Below are 17,949 nucleotides of genomic sequence, written 5' to 3' on the forward strand. Positions count from 1 at the left end.
CACTGAAATCTGAAGTCTATAATCATGCTGTCTGTGGTTAAAGAACTACATCCACATTTACTTCCCCAGATTGCCAGCTGGGCTATTTACACTCTAAACTCAGGTTAACAGTGTCGTGGCATCTTCCCTAACCAGCATAATGTGAATGGAAAAACTTTCCCAACTCTCTCTCTCTCTCTCTCTCTCTCTCTCTCTCTCTCTCTCTCTCTCTCTCACTCACTCACTCTCTCAGGAAAACTTACAGCAGTTGATTCTGATGCCCCTTCCAAACATTGCCATTCTGGGACAAGACCCTCTCACAGGTCTGTTCATCTGATAATTATTTTCAGTTCAAGGCGAAAACTATGACTGTTCATAATCAAACAAAGAGCACCAAATGAAAAATCTTCACGCTGAATAGCTTCAATTGGAGCTTCAAACATCAGTTGACTTTGAAGTTAAAATTGAAGTTCTATTTATAACTTAGAAAAAAAATCAGAGGTCTTTTAGGGTGAAGACTTTTCATTTAGTCTTTCCAGTTTTGCTTTTGTGAATCCCACCCCCTTTTCAACCTAGGCCTACTTGAGCGTGCACTGCGTAATTGAAACCTGACCTATTCAATCAACACTTTTAGGACATGGGGATGGAGGGGAAGAGATATGACACGGTCACATCTCTTTTATTTCATGTCATGCGTTTAAGCATGTAGATCTGTAAGTAATTGCTGATAGTGGTATATTGGCTGTATATCGATGCAAATAGGCTATTTGATATCTGGCTATCTGGGAGCAAGGCACGAGTTATGGGCTAGTAACTAGCTAGTGTTGAAGAAGTTGGAGCTGCAGCCAAAGGATTCAACAGGTCATGGGTTTAATTCCCAATATTGACAGGTGGGTGAAAGGGGAAGACATACCAGCGCTCTCCTCCATCCTCCTGTAACTGAGATACCCAGGGCATGTTACTACTCTCAAACACTGCTCCCTCCCTAGGATGATTGTCATAACTCCCCCTTGCTCTCGTGTAGAATAGAGAAGACTTCATTGTTAATGACGGAAATTAAGTATGCTGGGTTAAAAGTAGAGGTTGAATTTTATTGCATGCATGGTAAGCTAAGCTACTGATCACTGAACACTGATCGCTGATCATGATAACAGTTAGGCATTATTTTTGCTTTTGTCTTCTTCATCTATGTGAATAACAGTGTGTGTGTCCTTTCCCACTGCCAGAGGGAGCTGTGGAGGAGCTGAGGAGGCTGCTGCTGCTGCTGCTCGGCTGTGCTGTGCAGGTTCGGATCCTTGCTTAGTACATAGTAATATGCAATATGCACACGGTTATACACATTATGTACTGTGACACACACACACACACATACACACACTGTATACACAAAGAACATGCACACACACACATACACACACAAATACATGCACACACAGTATACATAAATAACACGCATGCACGCACATGCACACACACACACACACACACACACACACACACACACACACACACACACACACACACACACACACACACACACACACACACACACACACACACACACACACACACACACACACACACACACACACACACACACACACACAGTTTTTGCTTCTTTTTCCCTCTAATACCCTAATGTGAATATTTGATCTGCCCTGCAGTGCGAGAGGAAAGAAACCTTCATTCAGCAGATCCAGTCTTTGGACATCGAGACCCAGACAGCCATTGCCATGTGTATTCAGGAGGTCAGTCTGCAGGTCATATCGCATATCGATATTCAGAAATGTACTGTATTTCGGTTAGTCTTCAGAGTCATGGAGCTAAATCATATTCAGATTTTTAAAAACAATCCACATTTTAACGTTGGTCTTTTCCAGCTTGAGCGCAAGCAGAGAGCCAATGCAGAGAAATTTTGGTAGTTCGCAAAATTGTTCCAGAACAGTCACGGTAGTCATGTTGCCCTGAGCCAACCCCTGTGCCTCTTTAGGTTCATTTTAGGCCACTCCTCTGATTGTGTATTACATAATACAATTGATACAGTTGGACCTTATGTGGCCCTGTCTCACCCACTCTGCTCTTCTTTAACCTATCCAATAATTACGCATTAAATAATATGTATACATATTCATTGGTCTATTTATAACATAAATGGATACACAATCAACAAGCAAATGGGCCAATGTGCATCAGGTCACGTACATTGAAACAGTAACGATTGCATCACAGTACAGTAGGGCCTATACTGTCATCGGGGGGTACCGGCAGATTACGGACAATTCAGCCTGGGAGAAGTATACGTTCAGCGCTGCAAGGGGTCGTTTCAGCTCTGAAGAGGGGGGCGTGGTGGCTGTTTGGGTACGTGATCTGCAGCCACCCCTGACAGTACATCTACAGCTGCAGGAAGAGTCTAAACCAGGCTTTTAGTCCGCACTCAGTGTTTCCCACAGAAATATTGGAAACTATGGGGGCAGCCCATAGTAGTACATTGTCATTTATATTTTAAAAATGCAGCACAGTGAATCATTTCTGGTTACAACACACTTTCATTCGTCCCTCATGCAGGGGTCTAAAGGTAAAAGGGCTGAACAACATATTACACATTTATATCTATATTCACATTCATTACACATTCATTTCTATATGCAGCCCGATGTCTCCTCTGCTGTGTCAATGAAGGCCTGTCGCCTAACTCATTATCATACAACTGTAAAACAAAGCCTGGGGAGTGTCAGTAAACTCATCCCAACTGTCCCTTCTCTGAAGGTTTTTTATTGCTCCCAAACCCAAGTTAACTACAACAACTTGACTAGGCTTTTGATCCCTCTGTCTTTCAAGCACTCATGGTTTTCTCTATAGGATGTATTTACTCCAGGAGGAAAATGTGAAGGAAATCGTTTTTTAAATTCTTTTTTAAAAAAAGGAAATCGTTAAAAAAAAAAAAAAATTAAAAAAGAGTAAAAAAAAAATATATATATATAATTTTTTTTTTACATTTTCGGAAACTATGCCGGCCAAATTTAAACTTTTTTAAAAATGTAAAGTTTCCTCAATGTATGGGAAACACTGGCACTGTACCACAGCACCCCCAGCATTTAAAGTATTTCTAATACTGAGTCCTTTGGTCCTCCAGGTGACCCAAGACCCGCGTGCCGTGCTGCCCCTGGAGTATGCAGAGCTGTGTGGGCTGCAGATGGAGGAGGTTCAGGCCCTCTTCAGTGTCATGGCCAAGCAGATACAGGGCCTGCTGTCTCAGAGGGACACACACCTGGAGGTAAACCAACATGTATACATATGGACACATACAGTATATGGATATATTATCCCAAAAAACTACTAGCCAAACAGATACAGGGTCTTTTGTCTCAATGAGACACACACCTGGAGGTAATCAACATGTATACATGTGGACATACAATACATTTACAGTATATATTGGACATATCAGCCCAAACAGATTATTTGACCATCACAGCCAAACAGATGCAGGGCAGTGATAAATACAGTGGGAAATGTTCAATTACTTATCCAGAAATAATGTATGTATGACCGATGCAACATCCACTTGGAGGTAAGCGAATAGAGGGAAATTTAATATGTGCATTTATGTCATTTTGGCATGCACTCAAAGTGACAGGTAAATCAACAATGAAGAATTTAAAGTGAACATAAGTTAAATAAACTTCAAGTTAACTTGAACATAAACAAACAAAGTGGAAAGTCGAAAGTTCATTACTGGATATATATATATATTTTTTTTTTTTACCAAGGTGCTCAGGGAGTGGGAGACCATGCAGTAAGAAATTGTTTGCCATCTTCATTATCACAGTTTTTTTATTAGCACATTTCTATCACGATGAGAACTTGGATGAGCAGCTGTAGGCAACCTTTCTCCATCATTCCATCAGGAAATTAAGAGTCAATCATCGCTGTTGCCAGGCAACATTGCTCAAGATAATGCCCTTGGCATCACCAGGCTTTGCTTTACAGGTGTTAAGCGTTAGAAATTCATGGCATGTTTCAAATTCATTATCATTAAACGCCCCTGCTATGTCAATGGAGATTAGGGAACTGTGTTAACTTGAAATGCTGATTGAGATACTGGTAACAATTATCACTACTAATATGCATCGCAATTTAGCCCTTGGTTACATTGTGGATATTAAAAAAAAATAAAATAAAAAAAAATATATATATATATATATATATATATATATTAACACATTAACACATGTGCATTGTAAAAAACACCATGTGAGAGTTGCACTTTAGAAATCTTCACTTAAAACTAGGTAGCTAAAACTCTGTTTACGTAAACAGAAGGCCCAAATATGTACACATACTACATAACCATATACAGTTAGGGCCATAAATATTTGGACATCTGCACAATTTTCATCTTTTTGGTGCTGTACACCATCCCAATGGATTTGAAATGAAACAAACGAGATGTACTAGCCTGGCCGCGCCAAAAACCCCTACAGCAAAGCTGCCCCCGGGAGCAAATTCATTTTGCGGCCACTAGGGGCGTCTAGATTTCTAGGCTAGAGATGTACATTAACAGCAGACTTTCAGCTTTAATATGGGGGTGTTTGCGTCCAAATCGAGTGAACTGTGAAGGAATTATGACATTTTCTATCAGTGCCACCCCTTTTTTAAGGGACCAAAAGTAATTGGACAGTCTAATATTTATACATCAAACTTTCCATTTTTAATTATCTGGTTGCAAATACTTTCCAGTCAGTTACAACCTGTAATTTGCAATCCATAGACGTCAATAGACACTGGGTTTTATCTCTGGTGATGCTATGGTGAGCTCTCTATTGCAACAGTTTCAGTTCCAGCTTATTCTTGAGGTATTTTCCCTTCAGTTTTGCCTCCAGGAAGTGAAATGCTTGCTCAACCGTACTCAGGTGAGGTGATTGACTGGGCCATTGAATAATATTCCACTTTTTTGGGGTAGAAATGGCTTAGTGGCTTTCAGATGAAGCTTTGGGTCATTGTCCATCTGCACCGTGAAGCATTGTCCAATGAGTTCAGAACCATTAGGTTTAATATGACATGATAATATAGCCTGAAAATCTTCAGAATTCATCCTGTGGCTTTTGTCGGAAGTCCTCATCATCAATAAATACAAGGGGAAAATAGTATTGACAGATATGCATGCTCACACCATGACACTACCACCACCATGATTCACTGATTGGGTGGTATGCTCTGAATCATGAGCAGTTCCTTCCCTTCTCTATACTCCTTTCTTCCCATTACCCTTGTACAAGATGATTTTTGTCTCCTCTGTCCATAGGATGTAGCTCAAGGCCTATACAGTCTTTTTAAGACGTTGTTTGGCAAAGCCAAGTCTGGTATTGCTATTTCTGATGCAATCAATCATTTACATCCTTTAGTAAACCCTCTGTATTTCCTATGGTGAAGTGTTCCTCAATGTTCTTGATCTTTTTCTTGATTGTTGCCTTGGACATGTATCCACCGTTCACCTGGACACTGTTCTACATCTAGCCAACTGTTGGGAGATGGGTTTTTGTTCACCAGATACAGAATATTGTCTGTCATCCACAGCATTTATCTTCCATGTCTGCCAGGTAATTTGGTGTTACTTTTTTCCAACATTCTGAACTCTTGAATTAGTCATATTCAATGTTTCCCCATCTCTCAAATGGGTTTGTTTTGATTTTTTTCAACCTTATGATGGCTTACATCACTGATGGTGACAGGTGGACTTTGGATCTCATGGATATTCCGTAGAAATATATGGAAATGCAAATGGAACACTTCAAATTAACTCCAAGACCTTGTATTGACATCTTGTTGATGGTGTAGTAAGGGAATAACACACATCTGACTGGAAAGTAGCTGAAAAGCCTACTGTCCAATTACTTTTGATCCCTTGAAAAGTGGGCAACACACACAAAAAACGTTGCGATTTCATTCCTGTTTGTGCGATATGGATTTTAACACCCTCACATTAACGCTGAGAGTCTACAGTTAATGCACAGCTTGTTTGTTTTATTTCAAATCCATTGTAGTGGGGTATAGGGTGGAAAAGGATGATAATTGTGTTGCTGTCCAAATATTTCTGGCCCTAACTGTATAGTATGTGTAAACAAGCTCTAAGGGACTGAGTTAAATGATTGAGATAACTGACAAAACATGACTGATGATCACTGATAATATTTGCATTGCAGTTTAAAGGAAGCAAACAAAGGCTGTTGAATTGTGTTTTGCCTTTTGTGTCAGGAGGAGGAACAATACTGAACAACTGTATTCAAAATTGCAAAACAGCAAATCTACACTGTTGTTCTGTTGTCGAGAAGTTTTGATGTCACCTAATAGATTACTGCGGCGTTATTTTAACCATCTAAGTTTACAGTTCCATTTTTATTCACCAACTTGCGTGAATATTTCTGTAAGTCAAGGTTTTAAAAGAGGACACATAGTTCTGCGTGGTTAGTGGTTCACTGTATTCTCGTATTTGTGGTGGCGTACATGTGTCTCTTTCTGTCATCTATCTATCTCTAACTTCTCTAACTCCCTCTCTCTATCTCTCTCTCTCTCTCTCTCTCTCTCTCTCTCTCTCTCTCTCTCTCTCTCTCTCTCTCTCTCTCTCTCTCTCCTGTAGAGGATAGCAGAGCTGTGTGCAGAGCGTGAGTCATCTGAGTGTCTCTCGGCGCCCCCTGCAGGCTATGGTGCTAATGACCCTCCAGAGGGCCTCGCTGTGCAGCTGGCAGACTGCAAGGCCAAGTTACGCAGACTCAAACAGGAGCTGTGAGTTTGTGTGTGTGTGTGTGTGTGTGTGTGTGTGTGTGTGTGTGTGTGTGTGTGTGTGTGTGTGTGTGTGTGTGTGCGTGCGTGCGTGCGTGCGTGCGTGCGTGCGTGCGTGCGTGCGTGCGCGCGCGCGCGTGCGCGTGCGTGTGTGCGTACCTGTGTGTGTTTGTGTGTGATTGAGAGAGAGAGAAAAAAAGAGAGACAGAGAAAAGAAGAGAGGGAGAGAATCAGAGACAGAGAGTGAAAGAGCGTGTGTGTGTGTGTGTGTGTGTGTGTGTGTGTGTGTGTGTGTGTGTGTGTGTGTGTGTGTGTGTGTGTGTGTGTGTGTGTGTGTGTGTGTGTGTGTGTGTGTGTGTGTGTGTGTGTGTGCGTGCTTGCATGTGTGTGCGCACAATGTGCCTGTGTGTATGCGTGTGTGAGTACAGTGTGTGTTCGCATGCCTGTGTGTGGCCCTTTGTGTAACTATAGAATATATTCGAATAGAATCATTTTTGTAAGACGTTATGATAATACTTAACCTTAATGAATGGCTCTATAGAATGTAATTATGTCTGTGTAATGGTACCTTGCAGGGAAGATAAGGGTGATCAATTGCTGGACTATAAGCAGGAGATTCAGACTGTGGAGGGCCAGCTGAAGAAACTACAGCAAGAGGTACAGTAATACTATTAGGTTCACTCAGGACATCATTTGGCTCCTCTCTCTATCCCGGAATAACCCCTCAGTTATTGGACTGTGTAAAAGAAATCACACACACTCGGAAATCCTCATATTCTAAATTCTAGGGCTGTAACAGTACATCCAACTCGTGATTCCGTTCTTGTCACGATTTTTGAGCCGTGCTACACTCCACAAGTTTTAAAACGTATTTTTTAAACGAATTCATTAGCTTTTTTCACATGTCCCAACGTTATGTATAAAAACAACTACAATAGATTATGTAGATTTGATTAAAACAGGTTACTAAAGTAAAATGACGTTTAGAAACAACAATGATGATGATTTGAAGCTTGGAAGAACTATCACCCAGTATCACCCAGTATCATATCGTTAATCATTTGTGTATTCGGTTATATGTTATGCTGTTCGTCATCTCCTCTGTTCTGTTCACTTTATAGTTGCAGTCCCTTTAAGAGTTCCGATGACGTTTAATATTGCCGGCTTTTCTGTCATGCGCGGCGCCATGTTTTTAGTCAGTTACAATAACTTAATAAACGCGACTCACAGAGTCTTAATGTGAGAAGTTGTGCGGCTCATTTCTTCGTCGTTAGGCAACTTCCACAGGCCTATGAATATAAAAAATACATACTGTTGAAACTCTATACATACATAGTGGCTGCTATTTTTTATGAGTTTGCTAAAAATATCAGTGGGTTTCAAGCCATCCAAAGATACAATCCAAAGCCTACCTCCACTTGTGAATCATGAATGATATTCCACACACTAATGAACGCCTTTACATGAAGTCGATTCTGATTATTTATTTTTTTACCTCTGCCAAGAAGGTGATGTGTTTGCCAGGGTTTGTGAGCTTATCGTTGCATTTGCAAAATAGCTGACCAGCGCATGCACACATAGTATTCAGGAAAGTTCAAGCTTATTTCATTTTGGTCCTACACTGTCTTGGCGGAGGTTTGCACTACAGTATACACACTATATACACATGCTCTGTGTTCATTTCAATCAGTTGGAACAAATATAATGTGAGTTTCTGTATTCTCCACCTCCCTGAAGCCATGTTACTCATCACCTCTTACAGTACAGCTTGTTAGCAACTCATTAATGCTGATGTATGTGCATAATTACACAGGCTCGCCGTCCAATTACGTACAGTGATTTGTTTTTACAGTACCCTGGTTTCCTAGCACTTTGGTCAGCTGTTACTGTTGTTGTTGCTGTGCTTTAGAAACAAGAGGAATCAGAGATGGCAACCTGGTACTTAGAATATAATAGAATACAATAGAATACAATAGAATAGAATACAGTAGAATAGAATAGAAAAACTTTATTGTCATTATGCAAAGTACTTTTTATACTAAGATTTGAGCTTCCCTACAAGCTGCACAGTCCTTTACAGATTAACACAGTCCATCAAGTGTAAGTTCAGTATAGTAACAGCTTTGGGGAAGAAGCTGTTTTTAATTCTATTGGTTCTGACTGGTAGTACCAGAGGGCAACAGTGCGAGGCGATGGAAGCCAGGGTGCAAGGGGTCTTTAATGATAGTCCTGTCTCTACTTGGGCAGCAGGAGTTGTAAATCATGGCTTTGGAAGGCAGGGGGACAGCCTATGATTTTTTGCGCTGTTTTGGTCACCCTCTGCAGTCTCTTCCTGTCAGCCTCAGTGCAGCTTGAGTGCCACACTGACACTGCGTAGGTCAGCAGGCTCTCTATGGTGGAACAGTAAAAGGTCACACCAGCAAGCTTGTGTCTAGATGTTCTTTCTTTAGTACTCTCAGGAAGTGCAATCGCTGCTTGGCCTAGGAGAGATCACTAGAGATGTGTACTCCTAGGAATTTAAATGAGTTCACTCGCCCCACACATTCACCGTTGATGTACAGGGGGGCAGGAGCATCTTTGTTTCGCCAGAAGTCCAGGATGAGCTCCTTCGCCTTGGAGATTCAGGGCCAGGTTGTTGGATGCACACCACTCTTCAAGTTTCAGGACCTCATCCCTGTAGTCCCCTCAGTTATCAACCCCACCACTGTTGTGTCATCTTGATGCCATAAACACTATATACGGCTCTAGCGATATTGTGTGTTTGGCGCTGTTATTGGGTGCGGAAACTCAGGCAGGAAGACAGACAGGCTGACAGGTAGGCGGACAGACAGGCAAATTGGAAGGCAGGCAGACAGGCAGAGAGAGACAGAAAGGCAGGTAGGCAGGAATGCAGACAGACAAACAGGTGCGCGGGCAGGCAGGCAGACAGACTGATAGACAGACAGAAAGGTGGACGGATGGGCAGGCAGGCAGACAGACAGGCAGACAGACAGGCACAGGTGGACAGAGAGGTGGACAGGCAGGTCGATAGCAGGTCGATAGATAATCCCTGGCCAAAACCTCTCCAGGGGACCAGGCCATAAACATTGACTAAAGTCGCAGTTGTACACATTAAAAGTCGATTTAGATTAGAAAACAGCTGTTTTTTTTACTTTTACTTTTCTGGATTCCCTATCATGAAATTTCTTCATTTCTTTTGAATATAACGTACTGTTTAGAATACTTTGGACCCAGCTGGAATCTATTTCTCTTGCCGCCCCTTGATGCTTTTCAGCAGTGAAATATTTCCTAATGAATTGCAGATTGAAATCAGTTCACTCGTTTTGAACAACCTTGTATGTAAAGAGTTCAGATGCAAAGGCCTCTTGAGCCTTTCTGATGAGCTGCACTGCTGAACTGCTAATTAAAATGAACTCTGTTGTTGGTTTGGCTCGATTGTTTGCACTTGATAATACAAATACGGATTTAAGTGAAATAAATTAAATACAAATGAGAGAGAGAGAGAGAGAGAGAGAGAGAGAGAGAGAGAGAGAGAGAGAGAGAGAGAGAGAGAGAGAGAGAGAGAGAGAGAGAGAGATGCTTTGTATAATGCATTATTGTTATTACCTAAAAGTGTGCATCTGAACTCATATACTTATGTTTCACTGTGCCAGTGCACGTTCCTTTCCACCTTTAAATCCATGCTCAAAACTCACCTCTTCACCCTTTGCTTTTTTTGTAATGTAATAATGTTACATTATTATTATCATTCTAGAACCGGACTCTGGCGGGGGAGGCAAGGGGGAGCCGGGCTCTGTGTGACGAGCTGGACTGCCTGCGCGATCGGGCGGCCAAGGCGGACCAGCTGCAGACGGAACTGCAGTCCTGCACACACCGCCTGCGCAGCCTCGACCTCTACCGCACACAGCTCAAGGTCAGACATGGGGTCATAAGGCCAAACGGATTGCACGAAGCCATCTTACGCCTCACACAGGGCGGCGTGAACACTCCCAAACGTGTTAAGACTCAGAGAGTTGCAGTAACTCAAAGCAGAGTTAGTTATTAATACTCAGAGAGTTGCAATAACTCCAAGCAGAGTTAGTCATTAACTCCCTGGTAACACCAAATAGTGTTATATTCCCATTAGACGCTGTATAGAGTTACAATCAGACAACTGATTGAACTGATTATACTCAGGTGTGTCTAATTATAGAGTTACAATCAGACAACTGATTGGACTGATTATACTCAGGTGAGTCCAATTGCAATCAGACAACTTTGGACTAATTATACTCAGGTGAGTCCAATTATAGAGTAACAATAAGACAAGTTATTGGACTGATTATACTCACTGGAGTCCAATAAACATCAACCTAATTAGATACGCAAAATAAATGCCCAATTGACAGATTTGTCTAGTGCTGGCAGGTGGACCAGTCTAGTATCATCAATGAAGGGTATGCAAATGCATTCCTCATATATTATTTAAAAAATGGCCTGAAAATACCTTACGGAAAATGTAGGCCACAGCTAGCTGGTAAGTAAGCTAACAAACAAGCTAGTTAGCAAGCCATACAGCCACCCTTACAACATGACAAGCTAGCAGGGACGACCAGGCCAGGCCAGGTAGGGGCCTTACAGCCGGCCTTACAGCCGGCCGGCCAGCTAGCTATCTAGCAACCAGTGAGCAGTACAATGCAACAGTCCCGGTTTAAATACATGTTCAAGTGAACCATGTGACCAGCGTGAAGAAGCATTTGGCAGGTGCAGGCAGTAATTGAATAATTGCATGACAGCCCTTAGCACTCAGGTGAGGTCAGGAATTGATTGACAGATTGATTTGGATGGGGTAGAATGACAGTTTCAAATAGACTGGGCTTCTTCTAAAAGACTGAATCAAGGGATTACTGTCCCAGGTAGAGTTTTTCAAATTATGCTAGCCCAGGGGTGGCCAACCAGTCGGAGACCAAGAGCCACATTTTGTAATGTGTCACAGCAAAGAGCCACATCGGCACACAAACATCACGCGGGCATATAAAGATGCGCCCACCAAGATGGGCATCACCCATCCTTCTCGCACCACAGACCAGAATAGGCTACACAACCATCTCTTCTTATCTCACACAGACACAGACACAGACAGACACAGACACACACACACACACTCAGACACACACACACACACACACACACACACAAAGTGTCAGATTGATGTTACACTCCAACTTAATGGCCTGACTACAATCCTGAATATAAGATAACCCCTCCCCCCTTTCTTTTTTTTTTTTACTGCTTCAATTGTTTGGGGTAAAAGGGTTTTTCAAGATAAAATTGTTGTTTTACATAAGAAGACAAGGGTACACAGGTCAAAATTATGTTCATAAATTCTTTCATATTTTAATAAAACACGTTTCTCAGCATAATTTCCATGAGCACTCTTTATAACAGAGCAAGAAGTAACGCGGCACAGAGATTCTCCGCCTCTCTTAGCTCATTCGGGGGTTAGGCGCACAGGCACCGCTTTCTTGCGCTCAGAAGATCATTGGATGTCTGACGACACCATCCAAAATTTACAAGGTAGTTCGTCAAATCGCCGTTTATTTTCCACATTAATGTTTCAGCGGCTGCTGCAGTGGGCCAGGGGAAAAACCAAAGTTTTCTTTTTGAGACTAAACTGAGACAACGCGGACAAGCGACAAGTCGATTGAAATTGTTTCCCACCTGAACGATGACCGCACCGCTTTGACAATGGCTGATAGACCACGGCCGACATTCACAGCGAAAACCAGGATAGAACATTATTTTTGGCGCTATTTTGTCTATAGCCCGCGAAAATAAGACTATTTTAAACCAAAAACATAATTTCACATTCGGGTCAATAGCCATGAACACTCCTCCTAACAGAGCGCAGAGATGGCTACGCAGGACAGAGATTCTCGGCGCATCTCCAGACGCCTTTCTCTTCACATAGTTTGCACATTTATAACCACCATATCCGAGCGATAGAATCTACAAATATGGACAGCACATTTTCTTATTGAGGAGTGATGGCCAAATCTTTCAGGTTAAAACATTTTTGCCGCTATTTTGTCTAGTCAGCGAAAGACGCGGTTTTGAAAGCGCTATTTTTAGAACATAGGCTTAAATCACGTCTTGTAGCCTATTTGCAGTAACAAATGTCACGCACCAACGTGATCATTCAGGACACATTTTGGCAAGGCCTTATGTAGTACCAAGACCACAGGACATGTATTTGCCATAGTTCTAATCAACTTTGTGCGCGCAATTCCAATGCATATTTTCTATAGGCCTAAGACGTAGCCTAAACACAATCTTGGACATGAACGCAAGAGCCGCAAGACACCAGGCAAAGAGCCGCATGCGGCTCGAGAGCCGCGGGTTAGCCACCTATGTGCTAGCCTATAGGTATATTTTACACATTAAATGAGGCTAAACTGTTCATAGGATGTTACTGGAGAGATAAATAAGGTAGAGTGAATTACAGCAAACTGTGCAAACTGTTAACTGTTCCAATACAATTGGAAATCTACAACGTCGAGGCACCTGGAGCCAAGCCAATGTAAAAAAGGATATTCTGATTTTTGAAGAGCTGATTTTTGCCTCTCAATCGAAAAGTCGGATGGCAAAGCATCAAAGTCCAATAAGAGACAAAATGATTGCGGTGGAGAATTTTGCGCAAGATGAGCTAGAACACATGCAGAATTTTGTACTCTACGTTAATGCTCTTTGATGGCTACTAATCAAAGTGTGTTGACATCAAACTCTGCCTGTTACAATATATCAGTGGTTTGACAAGTTACACCTGGAACTACTGGAATCACAAGAGATCTATTGAACCGGGAGTGAACAAAAAGAGAACTCAAAAATCCTAACACGACCAGAAAGAGCACCTACTTTTTGTAGTACACACAATGTCACAATGTGAAGAAAAACAGAACAGAGTTCTTTGTCTGTTGGTTCACAATTTGGTTCACTTACAGAGGGTTGAGTTTGGTTCACTTATAGGGGACTATAACAAAATGGCTGCTTAGTTGCCAAATCATTTGAAATTTAGGGAGGCGTGGTTTTCATAACTCTGTAGGGAGTTAAACATTAACTCTCTAGCTCTCTTAGCTCAACAACTCTGATCCAGATGAGTCAAATAACACTTTGTAGTGTTGCTGCAACTCTTGATGTTCAGATTTTGGCTGAACACCGGGAATCTAACTGACAAATTTGCTGTGTATGCATATGCATATGCGTGCACAATCATGTGTGTGCACATTTGTGAACGCGCGTGTGTGTGTGTGTGTGTGTGTGTGTGTGTGTGTGTGTGTGTGTGTGTGTGTGTGTGTGTGTGTGTGTGTGTGTGTGTGTGTGTGTGTGTGTGTGTGTGTGTGTGTGTGTGTAGGAGCAGCAGCAGTACTGCACCACTCTACAGGAGAACAAGGCCTTGCTGGAGGAGCAGCTGTCTGACGCCCGTGCAAGGTGCTCCGCACTACGGGAGCTCGAGAGGGACAATTTTGTGCTACGGCAGAAGCTGATGGATTTGGAAGGAGTAAGTGCAGTATTAAGATGTAGCAATGGTTATGCAGTCTACCTACTGTAATACACGTCCATATTTATTCACGTTTTATTGCCCTGCAAAGCACGTCTTCTCTGGTATTTAAATATTTAATTTAGATTTCATTTAAAAGATAAAGAATGATCATTATGGCGATGATGATGGCATACTAATTATAATGAACATAATGAGAGTAGCAATAATCATCACCATCATTGTTATCATCATCATCATCATGACCATCAAAATCATTTTAATCATAATCATATTGTTTTATTTGTCAAGCATATTTGACACAAAGATTGCAAGAGTGAGAGCTTCAACTGCTTAACAGAGAAACACAATGCAGACCTTAGGCAGATATAAATGAGTATAATTTCGGTTGGCATGTTGATGGTTATGTAGTGAGGCATTGTGTAATAAGACCAGATACTCTATATATTATAGGATAGGAGAGGACGATAGGCCTTTATTGTCTCTTCTGCAGAGATATTTTATCTTGGGCAAAGAGAGTTCGAAAGTTCACATAAACTTAGACAACACAAGAGAACAATAAACATGCTAGAGTGGACACAACACAAAATATGTAAACATATAGCGTACCTCCCATGCAATCACATGCCCACATACAACAGTCATAATAATAAATATTATACATAAAATAATACTAGAGTGGCATAAAGTCCAAGTCCACCCCCTCCACACACACCCCCCACACACACACACACGACACTAGTATAGTAGTATAGAGTCATTTAATTCAATTAACTAAGGAATAAAAATATAATACATAAAATAATACTGAAGTGGCATTAAGCCAAAGAGCCCGAAAGCCCCTTATATTTTATATACTTAAGGTTAGGTGATTACCTATAGGTGTTCACTATATTTGCAATTATACTCAGAGATATGATGTACCAGTCAGTGGAAGAGCACAGCTAGTACATAAATACACTCTATATCATTTGATTTTAAAAAAATGACTCTGGCATGTGTTAATGAAGTAGGTGTGAATGTGTCATCTCAATAACAACATGACATTAAGGACTAGTCTCAAGTAATAAACTCCAAATCCAAAAATAGTACACTGTGTGAAAGGAAGCGGCTTTACAGTAAATCTCTGGCCTTCAGGGACTTCATTTAATTATGTGTGTATGTGCGTTGACTCTGTTTGTTTACTGATGTGTGCATGTTTTTGTATATGCTTCCATATACAGTAAGTCCAATATGTATTTGATCCCTTGCTGATTTTGTTGGTTTGCCTACTAACAAAGACATGATCAGTCAATAAATGTTATGATAATACAAAGCGGATTCCAAAAAAGTTGGGACACTTTGTATTTTGTGAATAAAATCAAAATACTGGCATTTTCAAAACATCTAATATGTTAATAAGGTATAGCATTATGTACAGACAACATATCAGTTGTTAAAGTCGAGCAGAATTATTGTTTTGAGGTAATTATGTGATCATATAAAATTTGACCCATGCAACAAATCTCAAAAAAGTTGGGACAGGGCCAAAACATGTTGTAATAGTTGGATAATTCTAAAAATTACACAAGGAAGAATATTTTAAAAGGAACTATATTGACTGCCAACATGAATGCACAAATAAAATACCATCACATAGAGGCTGTGGCACTCAGCAGCGAATATTTTGAGGGACTAATTACTTATCTATTACACAGAAAGATTGAATTATCAAAATTGCAGGCATATAAGGCCTATTTCCGTAATATAGAGTTCTGTGTAATCATTGCACGAGTTATGAGATCATGACATACTCCAGGTAAATAAGCAAACTATGACACTCCAACAATGACAGCTCTCGAAAAAATGACCATAAACACAACACTTGATTAATGCACATGATGCAGACATTAATCAGTGTTGCGTGCGGAAAAGCTCATTCTATGGACCTAGAAGACATGTGAAACTGTCCTCTGATTACAGAATGGAAAATATTTAATCCTTTTTGAAAATTATGGAGTCATGCACCCTCCAGGTTATATAGAAAATGAATACTTCAACTTGATTTAGTGGTCAGTCTGAAAGACAGCAAATATGATGGTAAGGGGGTGCAGAGGTGACTTGGTTAGGGTCTTCTTACTCATGTAGAGCATTAAAATGAATGTTGAATGATACATACAGACTTTAAACAGCAAACATAGCTACCAAGGCATTATATTTTGGAGCATCGCCTTTAGATATTGCCCCATAATGGTGGCAAATTTCAATCTCTACTATGTTCCAACAGTGTGGTTCCATCATAAGAGTAAACAGGTCACAAAATTGTTTTCTTGCAGTCAGGATATGCCACATATTAAGCATAACAAAAAGGTAAACAAGTTGAAGAACACACCTATCAGTTGAGCTGCTGAAATCATGTCTCGCATATCAAAATATCTATTTTTTGAATAAAATTATGCCATCAGTCAAAGTATTTAACTGTTCAGTCTCATCCCTTGAGTTGTGTTTAGTCGTACCCAATATAAAAAGCATTTTACTGGCCCTGTCCCAACTTTTTTGGGATTTGTTGCAAGGGTGAAATTTTAAATGATCACATAATTACCTCAAAACAATAATTCTGCTCGACTTTAACAACTGATATGCTGTCTGTACATAATGCTCTACCTTATTAACATATTAGATGTTTTGAAAATGCCAGCACTTTGATTTTATTCACAAAATACAAAGTGTCCCAACTTTTTTGGAATCCGCTTTGTATGTATTCTAATATGGAGAGACAGAATAGCAAAAAGAAAATCCAGAAATTAACTTAAGAGAATATATATTAATTTATTTCCATTTCATCGAGCAAAATAAGTATTTGATCCCCTGCCAACTGATTACAGTTCCGGGCCCACAGACCAGATGGGCACTTCCGATCAACTTGTCATCTGAATTAAAGACACCTGTACATACTAACATACATAAAATACACATTGAATTAGCGGAATCAGTCCATAGTACGAGTGAATCAGTCACACTCCAACCTCACCAGCATGGGGAAGACCAAAGAGCGGTCAAATGATATCAGGGACAAGATTTTAGACCTGAACAAAGATTAAATGGGCTGCAAAGCCACAAGAAAGAGACTGGGTATTAATGACCCAGCTGTTGATGCATTTCTTCCAAAATGTGAGGAATACAAAATGACTATCCATCAGCCTGTCTGGGGTTCTATACAATATTTGACCTTTTGTAGGGATTCAATAATCATGAGAACAGAAAGAAAGCACCCTAGACCTGTACGGGATGAACTAGACAATGATATCAAAGCTACTGGGACCAAAATCACTCAGAAAACTACTGGTAGCACTTAATGCCACAGAGGTTTAAAATCCTGTAGCGCACACATGGTACCTCTACTTCAGAAGGAACCTGTGCAGTCCCACCTGAGGTTTGCCAGCGGACATCAGACTGGTTTAGGATATGATAAGGAGGTGCTGTAGTCAGATGAAACCAAAATCAAGCTGTTTGGCATTAACACAATTCAATGTGCTTTGAGAAAGAGTACTGCTGTCTATGATCCCAAGAACACCCTCCTCACCATCATGCATGAAAGTGGTATCATTGTGGTTTGAGGGTGTTTGTCTGGCCAAGGCACAGGACAACTTCACATCGTCAACAAATGGATGGAG

At 40.8% G+C, this 17,949-nt stretch overlaps 1 protein-coding gene across 1 annotated transcript in view; it reads left to right on the forward strand.

The window, feature by feature from the left end:
* The window catches only part of ccdc88b (coiled-coil domain containing 88B), an 86,076-nt gene that overhangs the window by 2,661 nt on the left and 65,466 nt on the right, over positions 1-17,949 (forward strand). The window contains exons 4-11 of the mRNA XM_063190616.1: positions 233-302; positions 1,206-1,264; positions 1,644-1,727; positions 3,113-3,253; positions 6,617-6,762; positions 7,335-7,416; positions 10,514-10,672; positions 14,150-14,296. Of these exons, the coding sequence (XP_063046686.1) occupies positions 233-302; positions 1,206-1,264; positions 1,644-1,727; positions 3,113-3,253; positions 6,617-6,762; positions 7,335-7,416; positions 10,514-10,672; positions 14,150-14,296 (888 nt within the window). The remainder of the gene's footprint in view (positions 1-232; positions 303-1,205; positions 1,265-1,643; positions 1,728-3,112; positions 3,254-6,616; positions 6,763-7,334; positions 7,417-10,513; positions 10,673-14,149; positions 14,297-17,949) is intronic.

The sequence above is a fragment of the Engraulis encrasicolus genome, chromosome 23 (genome assembly GCF_034702125.1).
Source record: "Engraulis encrasicolus isolate BLACKSEA-1 chromosome 23, IST_EnEncr_1.0, whole genome shotgun sequence".
Classification (NCBI taxonomy): domain Eukaryota; kingdom Metazoa; phylum Chordata; class Actinopteri; order Clupeiformes; family Engraulidae; genus Engraulis; species Engraulis encrasicolus.